General features: G+C 42.7%; 1 protein-coding gene and 1 pseudogene across 1 annotated transcript; one reads left to right on the plus strand and one right to left on the minus strand.

Moving 5' to 3' along the window:
- Positions 1–6,570: 6,570 nt before the first annotated feature.
- cep104 (centrosomal protein 104) lies at positions 6,571–17,731 on the minus strand. The gene is made up of 5 exons (XM_035737970.2): positions 17,634–17,731; positions 11,505–11,588; positions 11,285–11,347; positions 9,392–9,468; positions 6,571–8,566 (listed from the first exon to the last, which is right to left on the minus strand). Exons 2-5 carry the CDS (start codon positions 11,577–11,579, stop codon positions 8,443–8,445), a joined length of 339 nt encoding a protein of 112 aa, XP_035593863.1. The 5' UTR covers positions 11,580–11,588; positions 17,634–17,731; the 3' UTR covers positions 6,571–8,442.
- Positions 13,242–15,476, plus strand: LOC118359451 (leucine-rich repeat-containing protein 47-like; annotated as a pseudogene).
- Positions 17,732–17,757: the final 26 nt, after the last annotated feature.

Here is a 17,757-nt window from a genome sequence, read left to right on the forward strand (position 1 = left end):
GACCACACAACTGAACAGTAGTCCAGGTGTGACAAAACTAGAGCCTGTTGGACCTGCCTTGTTAATAGTGTTAAGAAGGCAGAGCATCGCTTTATTATAGACAGACTTCTCCCCATTTTAGCTACTACTGCATCAATATGTTTTGACCATGACAGTTTACAATCTAGTGCTACTCCAAGCAGTTTAGTCATCTCAACTTGCTCAATTTACACATTATTTATTACACGATTTAGTTGAGGTTTAGGGTTTAGTGAGTGTTTTGTCCCAAATACAATGCTTTTAGTTTTAGAAATATTTAGGTCTAACTTATTCCTTGCCACCAACTCTGAAACTAACTGCAGCTCTTTGTTGAGTATTGCAGTCATTTCAGTCACTGTAGTAGCTGACGAGTATAGTGTTGAGTCATCCGCATACATAGACACTGTCTTTACTCATGTTGTTAGTAAAAATGTAAAAAAGCAAGGGGCCTAAACAGCTACCCTAGGTCATTTCTGATTCTAACTGGATTATATTTGAGAGGCTTCCATTAAAGAACACCCTCTGTGTTCTGTTAGACAAGTAACTCTTTAGCCACATTAAAGCAGGGGGTGTAAAGCCATAACACATACGTTTTTCCAGCAGCAGACTATGATTGATAATATCAAAAGCTGCACTGAAGTCTAACAAGACAGCCCCCACAATTATTTGATCATCTATTTATCTCAGCCAATCATCAGTCATTTGTGTAAGTGCTGTGCTTGATGAGTGTCCTTCCCTATAAGCATGCTGAAATTCTGTTGTCAATTTGTTTACTGTGAAAAAGCATTGTATCTGGTCAAACACAATTGTTTCCAGAAGTTTACTATGGTTGGTAACAGGCTGATTGGTCAGCTATTTGAGCCAGTAAAGGGGGCTTTATTATTCTTGTTGTAGCGGAATGACTTTTAGCTTCCCCCCAGGCCTGAGGGCACACGTTCTCTATTAGGCTTAAATTGAAGATGTGGCAAATAGGAGTGGCAGTATCTTCTGCTATTATCCTCAGGGATTTTTCATCCAGATTGTCAGTCCCCGGTGGCTTGTTGATAGACAACAGCTTTTCACCTCTTCCACACTGAACACACTCTTCCACACTGTACAATTCTTGTATTTCATAATTATACTTGGATGTGAAGTGTCAGCGTTTGTTGCTGGCATGTCATCCCTAAGTTTTATTATCTTGCCAAAGAAAAAGTAATTAAAGTAGTAGGCAATATCAGTGGGCTTTGTGATGAATGGGCCATCTGATTCTATGAATGAAGGAGCCGAGTTGGCTTTTTTACCCAAAATGAAATTTAAGGTGCCTCAAAGCTTTTTACTGTCATTCTTTATATAATGTATCTGTCACCCCCTTTCCTCTGCAGGGCAGGTAGAGGTCTCTTGTCATAAGGCAGGGCGGTGAGCTGTGAATATAGTCATTCAATGGGACACCAATGTCAAATGTATAACTTTTGTTTTATTAATGTTGTTGTGGAAAATTAGATCCAAAGATTAAGGCAGAGAGATTAGTTTAGATAATGTTTCTATACAGATGTAGATAGAACATTTAAGCATGTTTACATTTATTACACCAATATATCTCAAGTGTTGAGAAATGTTCCGTGTTCAAGAGAAACAGATCATGTAAGAGACCAAACAGACTGAGCTGGAAAGACTGGTGAAAGAAAGGCCTCTTGAAAAGATTGATTGATTAGATCAGTGGTTCTCATTCCTGGTCCTGGGGACCCAAAGGGATGCACATTTTTGTATTTCCCCCTAGCAGTACACTCCTTTTCAGGCTTTGATGATTTGAATCAAGTGTGTAGTGCTAGGGAAAAAACCCAGGACCAGGATTGAGAGCCACTGGATTAGATGATCTACTAAAACAAATGTGGCTTTCATTAACTATAATGTCATTGAATATATCATGATTTATAGTACTCCCTCTATGAAGAGCCAAGGTATAATATTCCAAGTACAACTCTGCCAGCCAACTGGCACAATGCTCCTGTTCTGTAAAAGGCTAAAAGCCGAGCCTTCCAGCCAGGTTGGCACGCTCTAAAGTCACCCAACTGTTTCACACTTTTAATTAAATTGTGAAAGTCAATCTGTCTGTGGTCACACTGGTGAGTAAACCATATAAACGCTTGGTCATAATCCCATGTTTGATCGTTCCAAACACCTCTGCAGCTTAAAAGGAGGGCCCCGGTGTTAGGGATGGTCATGAGTAATCGAGTACTCGAACAGACATCAAAACTCAAAACTTTAACCAAAGATCACTTTTTTTTCACATAATGTAAAACTATTTGGTGGAATGTGCTTAGTGGCTACACAAACGGACAAGTGAAACTTGGGCCCGAAAATGTTTGTCTTCTTGAAGACAACGCTAATTTGCTCTGACTCTAGTGTTCCAAGCCAAGCATCACACAGTTCTTCTCCCTAAATTTACTTTCAAGTGGAATTGCTAATCCATTTGGAAAATTCCCAAAACAGGCATACTAAACTACACTGAACAAAAATATGAACGGAACATCCAAAGTGTTGTTCCCATTTTTCATGAGATGAAATAAAAGATCCCTGGAATTTTCCATACGCACAAAAAGCTTATTTCTCTAAAATGTTGTGCCCAAATTGGTTTACATCCCTGTTAGTAGCCATTTCTCCTTTTTCAAGATAATTCCTCCACCCGAGGCACATCAATAAATTGATTAAACAGCATGATCATTACACAGGTGCACCTTGTGCCGGGGACAAAAACAGGCCACTCTAAAATGTGTAGTTTTGTCACATAACACAATGCCACAGATTTATCAAGTTTTGAGGGAGTGTGCAATTGGCATGGTGACTGCAGGTGACTGCAGGCAACATCGCTGTTGCCATTTCAGAAAATGTCATATTAATTTCTCTACTATATGCCAGCTCCAATCAGCCTCACATCCGCAGACCACGTGTATGGCGTTGAGTGGGCTAGCGGTTTGCTTAGGTCAACATTGTGATCCCCATGGTGGTGGTGAGGTTATGGTATAGGCAGGCATAAGCTACGAACAATGAACATAATTGCAATTTATCGATGGCAGTTTGAATGCACAGAGATACTGTGACGAGATCCTGAGGCCCAGTGTTGTGCCATTCATCCGCTGCCCTCACAACATGTTCCAGCATGATAACACAAGGATCTGTACACAATTCCTGGAAGCTGAAAATGTTCCAGTCCCTGCATACTTACAAGACATGTCACCCATTGAGCATGTTTGGGATGCTCTGGATCGACGTGTACGACAGTGTGTTCCAGATCCTGACAATATCCAGCAACTTTGCACAGCCATTGAAGAGGAGGGGGGCAAATGGTGGCCATACCAGATACTGACTGGTTTTCTGATCCAAGACCCTACCTTTTTGTTAAGGTATCTGTGACCAACAGATACAGTGGGGCAAAAAGGTATTTAGTCAGCCACCAATTGTGCAAGTTCTCCCACTTAAAAAGATGAGAGAGGCCTGTAATTTTCATCATAGGTACACTTCAACTACAACTACTACATGACCAAGACCAAAGAGCTGTCAAAGGACACCAGAAACAAAATTGTAGACCTGCACCAGGCTGGGAAGACTGAATCTGCAATAGGTAAGCAGCTTGGTTTGAAGAAATCAACTGTGGGAGACATACAAGTGGAAGACATACAAGACCACTGATAATCTCCCTCGATCTGGGGCTCCACGCAAGATCTCACCCCGTGGGTCAAAATGATCACAAGAACGGTGAGCAAAAATCCCAGAACCACCACCTAGTGAATGACCTGCAGAGAACTGGGACCAAAGTGACAAAGCCTACCATCAGTAACACACTACGCCACCAGGGACTCAAATCCTGCAGTGCCAGACGTGTCCCCCTGCTTAAGCCAGTACATGTCCAGGCCCGTCTGAAGTTTGCTAGAGAGCATTTGGATGATGCAGAAGAAGATTGGGAGAATGTCATATGGTCAGATGAAACCAAAATATAACTTTTTGGTAAAAACTCAACTCGTCGTGTTTGGAGGACAAAGAATGCTGAGTTGCATCCAAAGAACACCATACCTCTTGTGACGCATGGGGGTGGAAACATCATGCTTTGGGGCTGTTATTCTGCAAAGGGACCAGGACGACTGATCCGTGTAAAGGAAAGAATGAAAGGAGCCATGTATCGTGAGCTTTTGAGTGAAAACCTCATTCCATCAGCAAGGGCATTGAAGATGAAATGTGGCTGGGTCTTTCAGCACGACAATGATCCCAAACACACCGCCCGGGCAACGAAGGAGTGGCTTCGTAAGAAGCATTTCAAGGTCCTGGAGTGGTCTAGCCAGTCTCCAGATCTCAACCCCATAGAAAATCTTTGGAGGGAGTTGAAAGTCCGTGTTGCCCAGCAACACGTCATGCTTTTTACTATAGCATACGGCCCCTTCAGAAAGTATTCATACCCCACGACTTATTCCACATTTTCTCGTATGTCACGCCCGGACCATAGAAAGCCTTTATTTTCTATGGTAGAGTAGGTCAGGGCGTGACTAGGGGTTTAGTCTAGTTTATATTTTCTATGTGGGGTTCTAGTTTGTTTTTTCTATGTTGTTCTTTTGGTATGATTCCCAATTAGAAGCAGCTGGCTATCGTTGTCTCTAATTGGGGATCATACTTAAGTAGCATTTTTTTCCACCTTTGTGTTATGGGATATTGCTATGAGTTAGTGCACGTAGCATCTCTGTAGTCACGGTTCGTTATTAGTTTATTGTTTATTTGTTTTTGTCTTTGCTAATTTTCACATTCTTTATTAAATTACATGTATGTGGGACTCAACATATGCTGCACCTTGGTCCAATATTAATTCCAACGAACGTGACAGAATATCCCATCAACAAAGGACCAAGCAGTGTGCTCAGGAGGAGGAAGTATCCTGGACTTGGGAAGTGATTCTGGTTGGGAAGGGATCCTGGACTTGGGAAGAAATCCTGGCAGGACAGGATCGCCTTCCATGGCGGGAGACGCAGGCGGTGAAGGAAGGACAGCGACGACGCCGGGGTTCGTGGCCACAGAGTAAGCCCAAAAACTTTTTGGGGGGGAAGCACATGGGTTGGTCGGCGGAGCTGAGGAGTGAGTCAGAGACCGTCGAGGAGTTATTGGATAAATTGGAGGAGAATGAAGCGAGAGAGCTGTTGGTTTGGCGTAGTATGCACGTCATTCGCCCTGAGGAGCGTGTTAGTCCGTCCGATGCCACCTGAGTCAGCTCCCGTACTGGTCCTGTGTTAAAGTTCCGGTACAATTGATGCCGGCTATACGCACCAGGTCTCCAGTCCGCCTTCACAGCCCGGTACGTCCTGTGCCTGCTCCTCGCACTCTTCCTGAAGTGCTTGTCCCCAGTCCGGTACGTCCTGTGCCTGCTTCTCACACTCTCCCTCAAGTGCGTTTTCCCAGTCAGGTATGTCCTGTACCTGCTCCTCACACTCTCCCTGAAGTGCGTGTCCCCAGTCCAGTATGTCCTGTGCCTGCTCCTCTGAAGTGCGTGTCACTCTGCCCCTGAAGTCCGTGTCCCCAGTCCAGTACATCCTGTGCCTGCTCCTCGTGCTCGCCCTGAGGTGCATGTCACCAGCCTGGTACCACCAGTGCCGGCACCACGCACCAGGCTTCCTGCGACGATCCCCAGTCCAGAGCTTCCGGCGACGGTTCCCAGTCCAGAGCTTCCGGCGACGGTTCCCAGTCCAGAGATTCCGGCGACGGTTCCCAGTCCAGAGATTCCGGCGACGGTTCCCAGTCCAGAGCTTCCGGCGACATCACGGTCCCGAACCTCCAACGACGGTCCACGGTCCGGAACCTCCAACGACGGTCCACGGTCCGGAACCTCCCGAGACGTTCCACTATAAAAAATAGTTAAGTCCTCCTTAAATTGTGGTTACTATGCAACAGTTCATTGCCATAACCCCAGAGCATCACGGTATTACATGGACGGAATTGTTAATGTTTACTAGCTGGTATCCCAAATGGCACCATATTTACTTTATAGTGCACTACTTTTGACCAGGGCCCATGGGGTAGTGCATTACATAGTGAATAGGATGCCATTTTTGACACAGGCCATAGGTTCCAGTAAGTCCAATGTGTAATTTTACTGGGAAATTTCATAGAACTGAGGGAGCTTGCTAGTCGGGGACTGGTAACACATATATTTATATAAGTTACTGGATTAGCTACTACTGTGACAGACAATTAGTAGTAGACATATTTCAAGTATGTGACAATATGAAGTAATATCTTTTTCTATCAATCCTGCATAGGTGTGAGTTAAGCCATCAAGGAGCTATGGAGAGAGTTTAGGCTAGATAACCTTGGCAACAGCAGTGTATGTAATGCTAAGAGGCGTTTGGGTTGGAAAGAAACCGTTCTTTGGTTACAGGCTAGCGTCTGGTTTGTCACAACAAAGAAAAACACTCACTGGACTTCACCGCAGCTGTTGTGCTTATTAAGTATTCATGGTTGGTATGACGACCGAGTACACATAGGTGGTTGGTAACAGGAATCTGAACAATGTTTAATGACTACGATTACAGACACGGACAAAATCAGACTGCAAAATTGCAAATGAATAAGGAAGTGAAACAATCAAAAGATGAATTGAAAGACTTGATATTGAGTATACTGTATGTGTACATTTGGAATGCAATGATAGTGTCTCTACACTACAGGATCAAAAGTATGTGGACACCTGCTCATCAAATATCTCATTCCAGAATCATGGGCATTAATATGGAGTTGGTCCCCCCTATGCTGCTATAACAGCCTCCACTCTTCTGGGAAGGCTGTCCACTAGATGCTGGAACATTGCAGTGGGGACTTGCTTCCAGTCAGCCACAAGAGCATTAGTGAGGTCGGGCTATTAAGCCTGGCTCACAGTCGGCGTTCCAATTCATCCCGAAGGGATGCGCTCTGCGCAGGCCAGCCAAATTCTTCCATACCGATCTCGACAAACCATTTCTTTGTGGACCTTGCTTGTGCACGGGGGCATTGTCATGCTGAAACAACAACGGGTCTTCCCCAAACTGTTGCCAGTTGGAAGCACAGAATCATCTATAATGTCATTGAACGCTGGTACGTTAAGATTTCCCTTCACTGGAACTAAGGGGCCATGAGAACCAGCCCCAGATCATTATTCCTCCTCCACCAAAACTGTACAGTTGGCAATATGCATTCGGGCAGGTAGCATTCTCCTGGCATCCACCAAACCCAGATTCGTCTGTTGGACTGCCAGATGATGAAGTGTGATTCATCACTCTAGAGAATGTGTTTCCAGGGTCCAATGGCGGCGAGCTTTACACCCCTCCAGATGACACTTGGCATTGTGGATGGTGATCTTAGGCTTGTGTGTGGTTGCTCGGCCATGGAAACCCATTTCATGAAGCCCCCGACGAACAGTTATTACGCTGATGTTGCTTGCAGAGACAGTTTGGAACTCGGTAGTGAGTGTTGCAACCTAGGACAGACGATTTGGACTTATCAGAGCAAAGGACAGATTTCCACCGGTCTAATGTCCATTGCTCGTGTTTCTTGGCCCATGCAAGTCTCTTCTTCATATTGGTGTCCTTTAGTAGTGGTTTCTTTGCAGGAATTCGACCATGAAGGCATGATTCACGCAGTCTCCTCTGAATAGTTTATGATGAGATGTGTCTGTTATTTGAACTCTGTGAAGCATTTATTTGGACTGCAATCTGAGGTGCAGTTCACTCTTAATGAACTCATCGTCTGGAGCAGAGGAAACTCTGGGTCTTCCTTTCCTGTGGCAGTCCTCATGAGAGCCAGTTTCATAATAGAGCTTGATGGTTTTTGTGACTGCACTTGAAGAAACGTTCAAAGTTCTTGAAATGTTCCGTATTGACTGACCTTCATGTCTTAAAGCTATGATGGACTGTCGTTACTCTTTGTTTATTTGAGCTGTTCATGCCATAATATGGACTTGGTCTTTTGCCAAATAGGGCTATATTCTGTATACCACCCCTACCTTGTCATAACACAACTGACTGACTCAAATGCATTAAGAAAGAAATTCCACAAATTAACTTTTAACAATGCACACCTGTTAATTGAAATGTATTCCAGATGACTACCTAATGAAGCTGGATGAGAGAATGCCAAGAGTGTGCAAAGCTGTCATCAAGGAAAAGGGTGGCAACTTTGAAAAATCTTAATTATAGAATACATGTTGATTGTTTAACAGTTTTTTGGTTACTACTTCATTCCATATTATTTCATAGTTTTGATTTCTTCACTAATATTCTACAATGTATATCTAACTATGCAATACATATTTTCAGATCTACACAAGTTCCATGGGGAAATAGGGTACTGGGTATTTTATTCCATTTCCACACAGAAAGACCCTAGAAGCACCTTCTGCAGGTCAGCGATTGCCTGTATGATTGTTTTGGCGAAATCTTATCTCTCCTGACGGACCATCCCCTGCTTCTTGTCATCCAGTAGGTGGATGATGTGGGCTACCTCGGGGTCCTGGTACATGTCAAAAGCCAGGTCATCCAGAGGAGAGATGGACTCACACTTACTGAAAGAGACAATGGGATAGAGCCGCTTTTCATGCATAGAACATACTGTAGCCTCATAGATTATTAGGTATTAGCCAAATTAGATATTCAAAATATTACCTGAAATTGTTTGATTAGGTAAACAAATATTCTGTACATTTGAAATGTACAGAGTCTTGTTAGTACAGTCATTTACATGTTGTTGATGTTTTTGTTTTTTGTTTTTTTACCTCTATGGGATATTGCTATTTTTTTATACATTTGAATGAGTCTCAGAGTAACTATTTCACAACTGTTCCAATTTAAGTGTCATTTGTGTTTCTCTTTAGCCAGGATTCCTGGGCTTCTACGTTAGCCATTTCTATTAACAGACTGTAGCCCAAGCTAAAGAGAAAAACATAACAATCGAAATGGCAAACAGTGGTGATTTAGAGGTCTTCTCGTACCCAAAAACAATCTAGACCCGACTGACAATGTTTATACGCCAAGTTGCTCTTCTGGTTAATGAAACTGTCTTTATATGTTGACTAGCCCTTCTATAAGCGAATTAATTCACCTTATTAGCGTAAAATAAATATGCTACAGGCTATGCAGAGCCGTGGTCGGGTCCATTCGGGTCTATCAGCTGTAGTTACATAGCTCCGATGACAATCAAACCCGAGGGAAAAGTAACAATTTTGGACCCGGGCCTTGTGTCCCGGAGCGGGTCTCAGGTACTCGGGTTCGGGTGGACCCGTAAAGACCTCTAGTAGCGATCATGTCAACTTCCAGGCTAATGTTTTTTATTTTTTATTAAACAGCATTGTCACAAAGCACTTCACAGGCCAATGAGCTTTCAACCTTACCCCATGTATTCTGCAACCAAGGCTGTCACGTGCTGACTGCTGTTAAGGTAGTGCTCAATCAGCTTCTCTTTGCTTAGCTGTGGGCAAACAGAGGTACAATTAACCTCTCTCAATGACAGGTCTCAAAACACACAGCGAAAAGGTCATCTGCTCAGTAAAGCACAACAATCACAACCAACTGACTCATTATTATGGAAAGCCAAATGGGGCATATTCCAGTTGTAAATTAGAGAACTAACAGTAACATGGACGATATGAGGACTACTCAACTCTGTATATAATAGATGAGACAAGTCATCAGAGCTAAGTAATCTACCACAAGTAGTCTCGTCAATTCACGTATATCTACACATCTCAATGATATGACCAGAACTAGTACTGCATGCAGCACTCAATGTACTTCAATATGTCACTCTATAGGTTTCATGTGTACAATCACAACATACATGGAACAGTGAGAACACTAAAACCCTGAGAGATAACCAGGCCAGCTAACACTGTGGCCATGGTGGAGGTACTTATGCGTGGGTTTAGAGAGCAACAATGTGGAGCTTGTCCCGTGGAATCTGTCTTCCTGTGTGTTGGAGAGGTAAGGCTGGACCACTTGTTGTAGGGTGAAGTTACCCCTAGATGCTGATCTATAGTCAGTTTAGCATTTTCCTAATTAATGGTTAAGGTTAGGCTTGGGGGAGGGGAAGCTGATCTTGGATCTGCAGCTAGGGGAAACTTCAACCCTGAGCTGGGCCACTCTCCTCCAGGGGCTGTCCGTCTGCAGGTCTATCTGATTACACTGGCTAGGGCCTCCTCTGTGATTACTCTGCCCTCTGAGTCTGATTACCACATTCCTGTCCCATGTCCGTCAGGGCAAACACACACGCATACACACGGCAATACAGGCACACACAGTGACCACCATGGAACCAGGCAACATTCTAACAGAAGAAAAACTGTGTCTGTGTGCATACTGTAAACATACACTGACACACAGTTACATAAACAGTGGAACATTTATTTTTCTATTGTTTTTTTTACATAAACACATTATGGATGCATATTATAACATCAATAATATTCAGAAATATCAACTATGATTATCTGCAGATCAATGTAGGCCTATAATGTGTATATGGTTATAGTTATATGAAACTCAAAATGTTTTTGATTTTACTGTACCATAGACTAACACTTCATGTGCTACACTCACTGTCCTGGGTTAAATGCTTGTGGACAAGTCATGTAATCAGTCATGTCAATAAAAGATAGAGATAATGAGAGATAATGTCTCATGTAAATGGCTGTGTCGGAATACACATACTAGAGTACTACATTTCTGTGTTTAATAATCACTCGTATTATCCGACTTATGTACAGCTGATAATCAGATAAAGTTACGCGCTGTACCATAATGAACAAATGGTGAGAGTCAATGCAATCGCACATTAGATGATCCATTCAGAGTACTATTTTCAAAATGTCAACATACTATAAAACATTATTTTTGGGAAAGTTGCACAAAAATACATTCAAACGAAATGTGTCTTCCGCATTTAACCCAACCCTTCTGAATCAGAGAGGAGCGCGCGGGGGGCTGCCTTAATCGACGTCATCGGAGCCCGAGCCGTTGTTGTTCGGGGTTAACTGCCTTGCTCAAGGGTAGAACGGCAGATTTTTCCACCTTGCCGGCTCGGAACCAGCGACCTTTCGGTTACTGGCCCAACGCTGTTAACCGCTAGGCGACCTGCCACCCACTTAAGTACACTAGTATGGGTATTCGGACACAATAATGACTTCACATTGGCAACCTCACAAACACAGCAGCTCTATCTGGTGTGTCACAGTAGTACTGCACCTTAAATATCCAGTCAAATAAAACATGAAAGAACAGCCACTTACAATAGTGTCAATAGCATTGCCATCCACAAAATCTCCCAAAGCATTTATGGCAACCAATGCAACCTGAAATGATAAACAAAAGCCTATGAAAAAAATTGAATAAACAATTAAATTATATGAATGTGGTAGTACCTAAGTTCAATCAACAGGTTATGGGGAATTACTTCATGTGTAGTACTGGTAGGTAATGATTGACTGTGAGTGTGACATAGTGGAGTACCTGGTTGTAAAGGTTGTAGCGGTTGACATGGTTTCTGTGAAAGGTTACCCGGAGGTAAGTTCCAATGGCATCCATGTGAACAGACTATAGAGAAACATAGAGAAACATATGAAGAGAAACATACCTATGGCAACATGTGCATACCAATTCCTACTACTGTGAACATTTCTTGTCACAAAAATACTGTAAATGATGAAAATGTAGACCTACACACTGAATGGACAAAACCTTTGGATAACCTACGCTTTCCCATGACATAGACTAACCAGGTGAATCCAGGTGAAACTGTGGGAAGCATTGGAGTCAACATGGGCCAGCATCCCTCTGGAGCGCATTCGACACCTTGTAGTGTCCATGCCCCGATGAAATGAGGCTGTTCTGAGGGATAAAGGGTAGGAAGGTGTTCCTAATGTTTTGTACGCCCAGTGTATATCATAATAGTAATATAGTTACTTAGCAATAACCAATGCTGAAGTTCACCATGTTCAATCACTATATGTGCGTCAAGTGGGAATTGAACCTACAACCTTGGTGTTCCCACCACCATGCTCCATAGAATCATAACCACAACAACAACATAGAGAACAGCAGAAACAGACTGAAATCCAGGCTACATGCTCCATCCAAGTAAGCCAGACACATGTACATCAGGGGACACATTTTCTATGGGACAAGGTCAGGTCACCTCCCTGTTTCAGTCCATTTTCTTCATTTTGGTACCTAATGGATATGACCCCTGTTCGTGTTGGTCAGACATCGCTGTTCGCTGATTCTACTGACTCACCCTAATCTGCAGAGGGTTCCAAAGAGACTAGGTGAGTGGGCCTCTGGTAGCCTGTCACCGATGTGGAACTCTATCCTGCCTGAGATCAGGTACTGGTGGTCCAGCACCTGCAACTTACGGACCCCTGGGGCAGAGTCGGTGCTCACTCTTGCCAAAATCTGTAATAATATGAAGGCCTAAGCTTGTCGCCTGCATTCACGCCTTTGGGAGAAGGACTCTCATTGCTAGGGCGGAGAAATGAGCATGTCGTCATTATAGGCTTCTCCCAAAGTAAATTCATGTTTTGACAAAATTATATAATTACTCCTGTCTAAATAAAATCATTCAAAATACCTTACAAGAGAGCTGGACGTAGCCACAGAAGATCATTCATTTCTTAAATGTATTTTCCTGTGGATTGTTTCAAATCACAAGTGCATAGGTCTATACCTATTTGGGAAGCCAGCAATTTGGGCACCTCGCGTGGCAATAGGCCTAGCTGATTGAGTTGCAGCTGTCAGTGAAAAGCACCTTAAATGTGTTAAGATAATGTGTCTAGGGATATTATTATTATTTAATGTTGAGACAAGGAGGAATGTGTGGTGAAGATATGGGTGTCTCTCTCCAGAATGCATGCACTCAGCTCTCCAGAATGTGCTCCACTGTGGCACATTAATTGTTTAATAGTGAAATGTTTGCCCTTTTATTAAAAAAACATTTTTTTATCATTACATGTGTAATCAGTGGGCCTAGTAAATATACCATTAAAACCCATCATTTTGTTACATTAATTTCTGGTATTCCAGCTCAGCCAAGCAGAATTTTGAGACAATTGTGTGTGTGTGTGTCTACCTGGCAGATGTCCATCCATTGACAGTAGGTGCATGGACCATCAGCTCCTTGGCACTAAATATATCTTCGTGATCGAAGACCACTGTGAATTCTATCTTCCGGGGCATCTTGCTGCTGCACACTATCAAATATGGAGAAACATTAACATAATCTACCACTGAATATCACCTGCGTTATCTGAAGCACCTTTCCCTATCAAATAGATAGGCTACACTTTAATTAGCTAGCTACTTAAACTCATAAACCATGGAAGAAATCTTCATCCTGGGATTTGGATAAACCTTGATAGCTAACTACACTCTACAATGACTTGACATAGCTATATGGATAATCTGAATATTACGATCTAGCATAGATGTGTTGGCTAACCTGGGAAATCATTCTGCCATAATATTTTCAAATGTCGAATGTATGCCCCTTCAAAAGAGTGAAATACTGTAGCATACATTTAAATGCTCTAAACTATTACCTATGGTATTGCATCGTTTGCGTTTGACGTCCCTGCGGTGGGAAGGAATATGTTTAGTTTTTCTATTTAGAATTGTAAAAATCTGACACACAATAAAACCACAGTTTTAATACAAAGTATTCTCTATTAAAGTATGGTATAACTACTAATATATCAAGTATATCTTGCCATGAACATTGAAATAAAAAAAATACAGCTTGCTCATGTCCCATTTCATCTCTATAACCACCGCTAACAACAACTAGTCCACCTAGGTGCGTGTGGGACTGTAGTCCGTTACATCTTCCAAAACATTTGGAGCGTCCAGTCTGCACGTGCCCTGTGCATTTTGTATCTCCACTGCTGCTTTCATGTTTCACTGCGTCTTCCATTTGGCATATAAACGTTTTAAAGAGTCTGTGCTCAAGTTTTTCCGGGTGGCATGACTTCGCTTTCTTCCGGGTCTGGTATAGCATCATGGATGTTCAAGAGAGTTGGCCAGAAATAGAGAAAGCCGCAAAAGAGAAGAGACGCGAACTGGTCCTGCAAGGTGCAGTTATCGATGAAAAGATATCCTCGAATGGAGGTCTGTGTTCCCCAATCTATTCTCTCAAGCTCCTAAATGACCTAGAAATCATCCAATGCCCGAGTTTGACAGAAATTCATGGAGACATAAAACATCTGACCACCCTTACAAGCTTGATTGTTTGTAGGAATAAGCTTTCCTCTATTCCAAAAATAATTGGAAATTTAAAGTGACTAAAAGTCCTCGACATTTCAGTCAACACCCTGAAAGCTTTGCCTGATGAGATAACCCAGCTAAGCGAGCTCAATACACTCAACGTGAGCTGCAACAATATCAGTCACTGCCAGGTGGACTGTGTCGTTGCACGGAGCTCTCCATCATCAACATATCAAAAAATGGCATCACTCGGTTCCCTGATGACTTCTATTGCCTGGATCTCCTCAGCACTGTCGTTGCTTCTGAGAATTGCATTGAAGACCTGAGTGGAAATGTTCACATGCTTTCTGCTCTAAAGGTGTGTGACTAAAATATATGGGTCATATATTGTACTGCTACCTAAAATATGCATTCTTGCATCTTGTCTATTCCTTCTGCATTATTATGGTCATGATTGACAAGGTACCTCTCTCAGTTCTACTCATCAACAATGCATTGAACGGACCTGAGACTGTCGTGACATTTTCCTTGCACAAGGCCTTTCAGATGGTGAGACAACTGAGACCTGGATGAATCCCCGTTTGGTTATTCATCTTAGTTGAATGCAGTAACATGCATGTAACACTGAATGTAATAACATGAACTAAAAACAACAAAAATATGAAATGTTCCTCTCCAGGTTTTGGACCTATCCAACAACAAGCTCCGTGACATCCCCTACGAGTTGAGTGACTGCTTCAGGCTGAAGGAGAACAACTTCAAGGGAAACAAACTAAAAGACAAGCGGCTGGAGAAGATGGTCAACGGTTGCCAGACCAAGTCCATCCTGGACTACCTTCGGGCCGGTGGCAGAGGCAAAGGTAGCAAGCAGGCCGACGGGGGCCGGAACGCAGAGAAGACCCAGACCAAAAAGCAGCACAAGCAGAAGAAGAAGGAGGAGGAGGAAGACGAGGAGGGGGTGGATAAGTTGAACCGGCTGGTGGTGAAGGTGCTTCACATTTCTGACAACCCCGGGGTGTTCACTGTAAAGGTGGCCAACGAGCTGGAGAATGTGAGGCCATACTTGGTGTGCTGTGTGGTCAGAGGCATGAACTTCAGGTCCAGGAATGTACTTAAGAGATTCCTGGCTGCTCAAGTAACGTTGTTTTGAGATGAGAACATGTTCATCTAGGAGCCAGTCTGTTTCTGCGTTAGCCGACGCTTACGTTGCTGTCTTTGACAGTCATATTTGGCAAGGTAACAATGTAGGCTCAAAGTTTCTTAGTGCAGTATGGGACCCAGATTAAGAAAAGTCTACAAAATAAACTCAAGCACATAAATGGACATAAACTCACCATCCTCAAGAGCCTCTTTTGCATTATTCATAACTCTTTCTCTCTTGTCTGTTGTGGTTCAGACCAAACTTCACGATGACCTATGTGGTAAAAGGACAACTGCAACACACGCAACTCACGACATGCAGCTACTCAAGGGACCTCTCGTGTATGATGCCAGGCGTCCTCCCATATTAAAGGTATGATGCAACATTGCATGACATTTTCCTCATACCACGTTCCACAGCCACAAATTTTCAAATCAACTCGCTTGAGCTATTTAGCTATGCATTTCAAACTCTTTGCATTTGATTGGTTTATGATGACATTTCTCAGGACCTTGTCCCGTGTCTTTGTTAAAGTAGTTTATGCAGACAGTCTTATAAAGGTCTCTAGAGAAGGCTATTGGACATGGTAACTCCGTTTTCTTTAGTAGAATCCAGTATTTTGAAGGACACTCTAATCAGCAATTGTGAGCCATCACATTATTCCATTCTTAATAATACATTATCCTTTTTTCCGTATGTTATGCCAAAGCCAGGCAACGCACCACCTGTTAATAGTATTATCAGTCTTATTCAAAGACCTGCATATGTCTTCACAGCAACAGTTTGAACACAAAATAACATTGTTGCTAGTTGTCTGTCACTCTTGGCAAATCATTGTATTCAAAAACTGCATTCAGGTTTGTGTCAATGCATTTCAGTTCCATTCAAGGTCATTCAAACAAGCAAGTAATATTTTGAAAGGAGCACAACTCTCTCAAACTGTTGTTCACTAGATAGTCCCCCTGGCCCGTAAGGAGATGACTGCGGTGGAGCAGTTGCAGCTGGAGTGGGAGAGGACCAGAGGTAACTGAGGAAGAGGCAGAATGTTTCTGGCCTCCACAAGTGAGTATTAGCACCTGTCTTTAAAGGAAAGATTCACCCATTTTGAATGTTATATTGTTCTTGTGCATCTCTGAACAATGTTCTGTCGATTCCCGGGGTCATTTCATGTTTTCATGTGTTCTGAACTATTGCCACTCAAGCAGGCAGACATTTGACAGGGATGATGTAGCATTGCGATAAAGCGTCTCTCACTACACTGGAAGTTAATAGGAATACGACTTTTAGATTGCAAAAGCGTCTATCATACATGTCAGATTTCAATGCTGGGTGACGTCATAACATAGGATGTTGTCTTCTCTCGAATAAGCCATTGATCATATTTTTCCTACCTCGAGAAATGTGTAAATGTGTAATTTAACGAGGTTTCACGACATTTCTCCTATTTGTCTGCCTCTTCAGTCCAAGGTGCATTGCATGGTGCCATTGCATGGTCATTGGGAATGTCAGACTCTACTCTGCGAGGCACATCGATCTGCAGGTTGAACATTTCGTATTTGGTCATTTATTTGGATCCCCATTATTTTATTTGGATCCCCATTACTCTTCCTGGGGTGCATACAAAACTTGAAACATGACATAATATAGAACATTAAAGGGATACTTTGGGATTTTGTCAATGAGGCCTTTACGTACTTCCCCAGTATCAGATAAACTAGCGGATACCATTTTTATGTCTCTGTCCTGTATGAAGGACGTTAAAGTTTTGCGAGACAATGCTAACTAGCATTAGTTTAAAAAAACTGGAAGTCTATGGTAGATACCCATACTGTACGCTAGCGTTAGTTAGTAACTTCCTTGAAACTCATTGCCAATATTCCGAAGTATCCCTTTCATAGAAAAGAACAACAGCTCAAGGACAGAACTAAATAAAAACATGGTGAGATTGTAGACTCCTAAATTGATAGCTGTAAAATCGCCTAAACAAACAGCACTAACTAGCTACACTTTTTATGCAAAACGATGTGGAGTGTCGGCTGGAGAGACAAATATATTGATAAAAGTCACCATGTGTAATGCTCCGTGTGTCGTGGGTGTGGAGTCAAATGCAGGAGACAGAGTTCAATGCTGTGCGTCTTTTAATAGCACCAACGCACCACAGGGTGCTCACAAAACTTACGTTCCCAAACACAGGGAATCACAAAATACAATGGAAAAAATCACGACCAGGCACTAACACGTACCTTTACACCAGAGCCGAAGAATACAATGAAATAATCCCGCACAACAACCAGGCGGGCCGGCTGTCTAATAAAGACAAACTAATTAACATGAACAGGTGCTACCACTAAACATGCAAGGAGGGGG

The sequence above is a fragment of the Oncorhynchus keta genome, chromosome 27 (assembly GCF_023373465.1).
Source record: "Oncorhynchus keta strain PuntledgeMale-10-30-2019 chromosome 27, Oket_V2, whole genome shotgun sequence".
In the NCBI taxonomy this organism is placed as follows: Eukaryota; Metazoa; Chordata; class Actinopteri; order Salmoniformes; family Salmonidae; genus Oncorhynchus; species Oncorhynchus keta.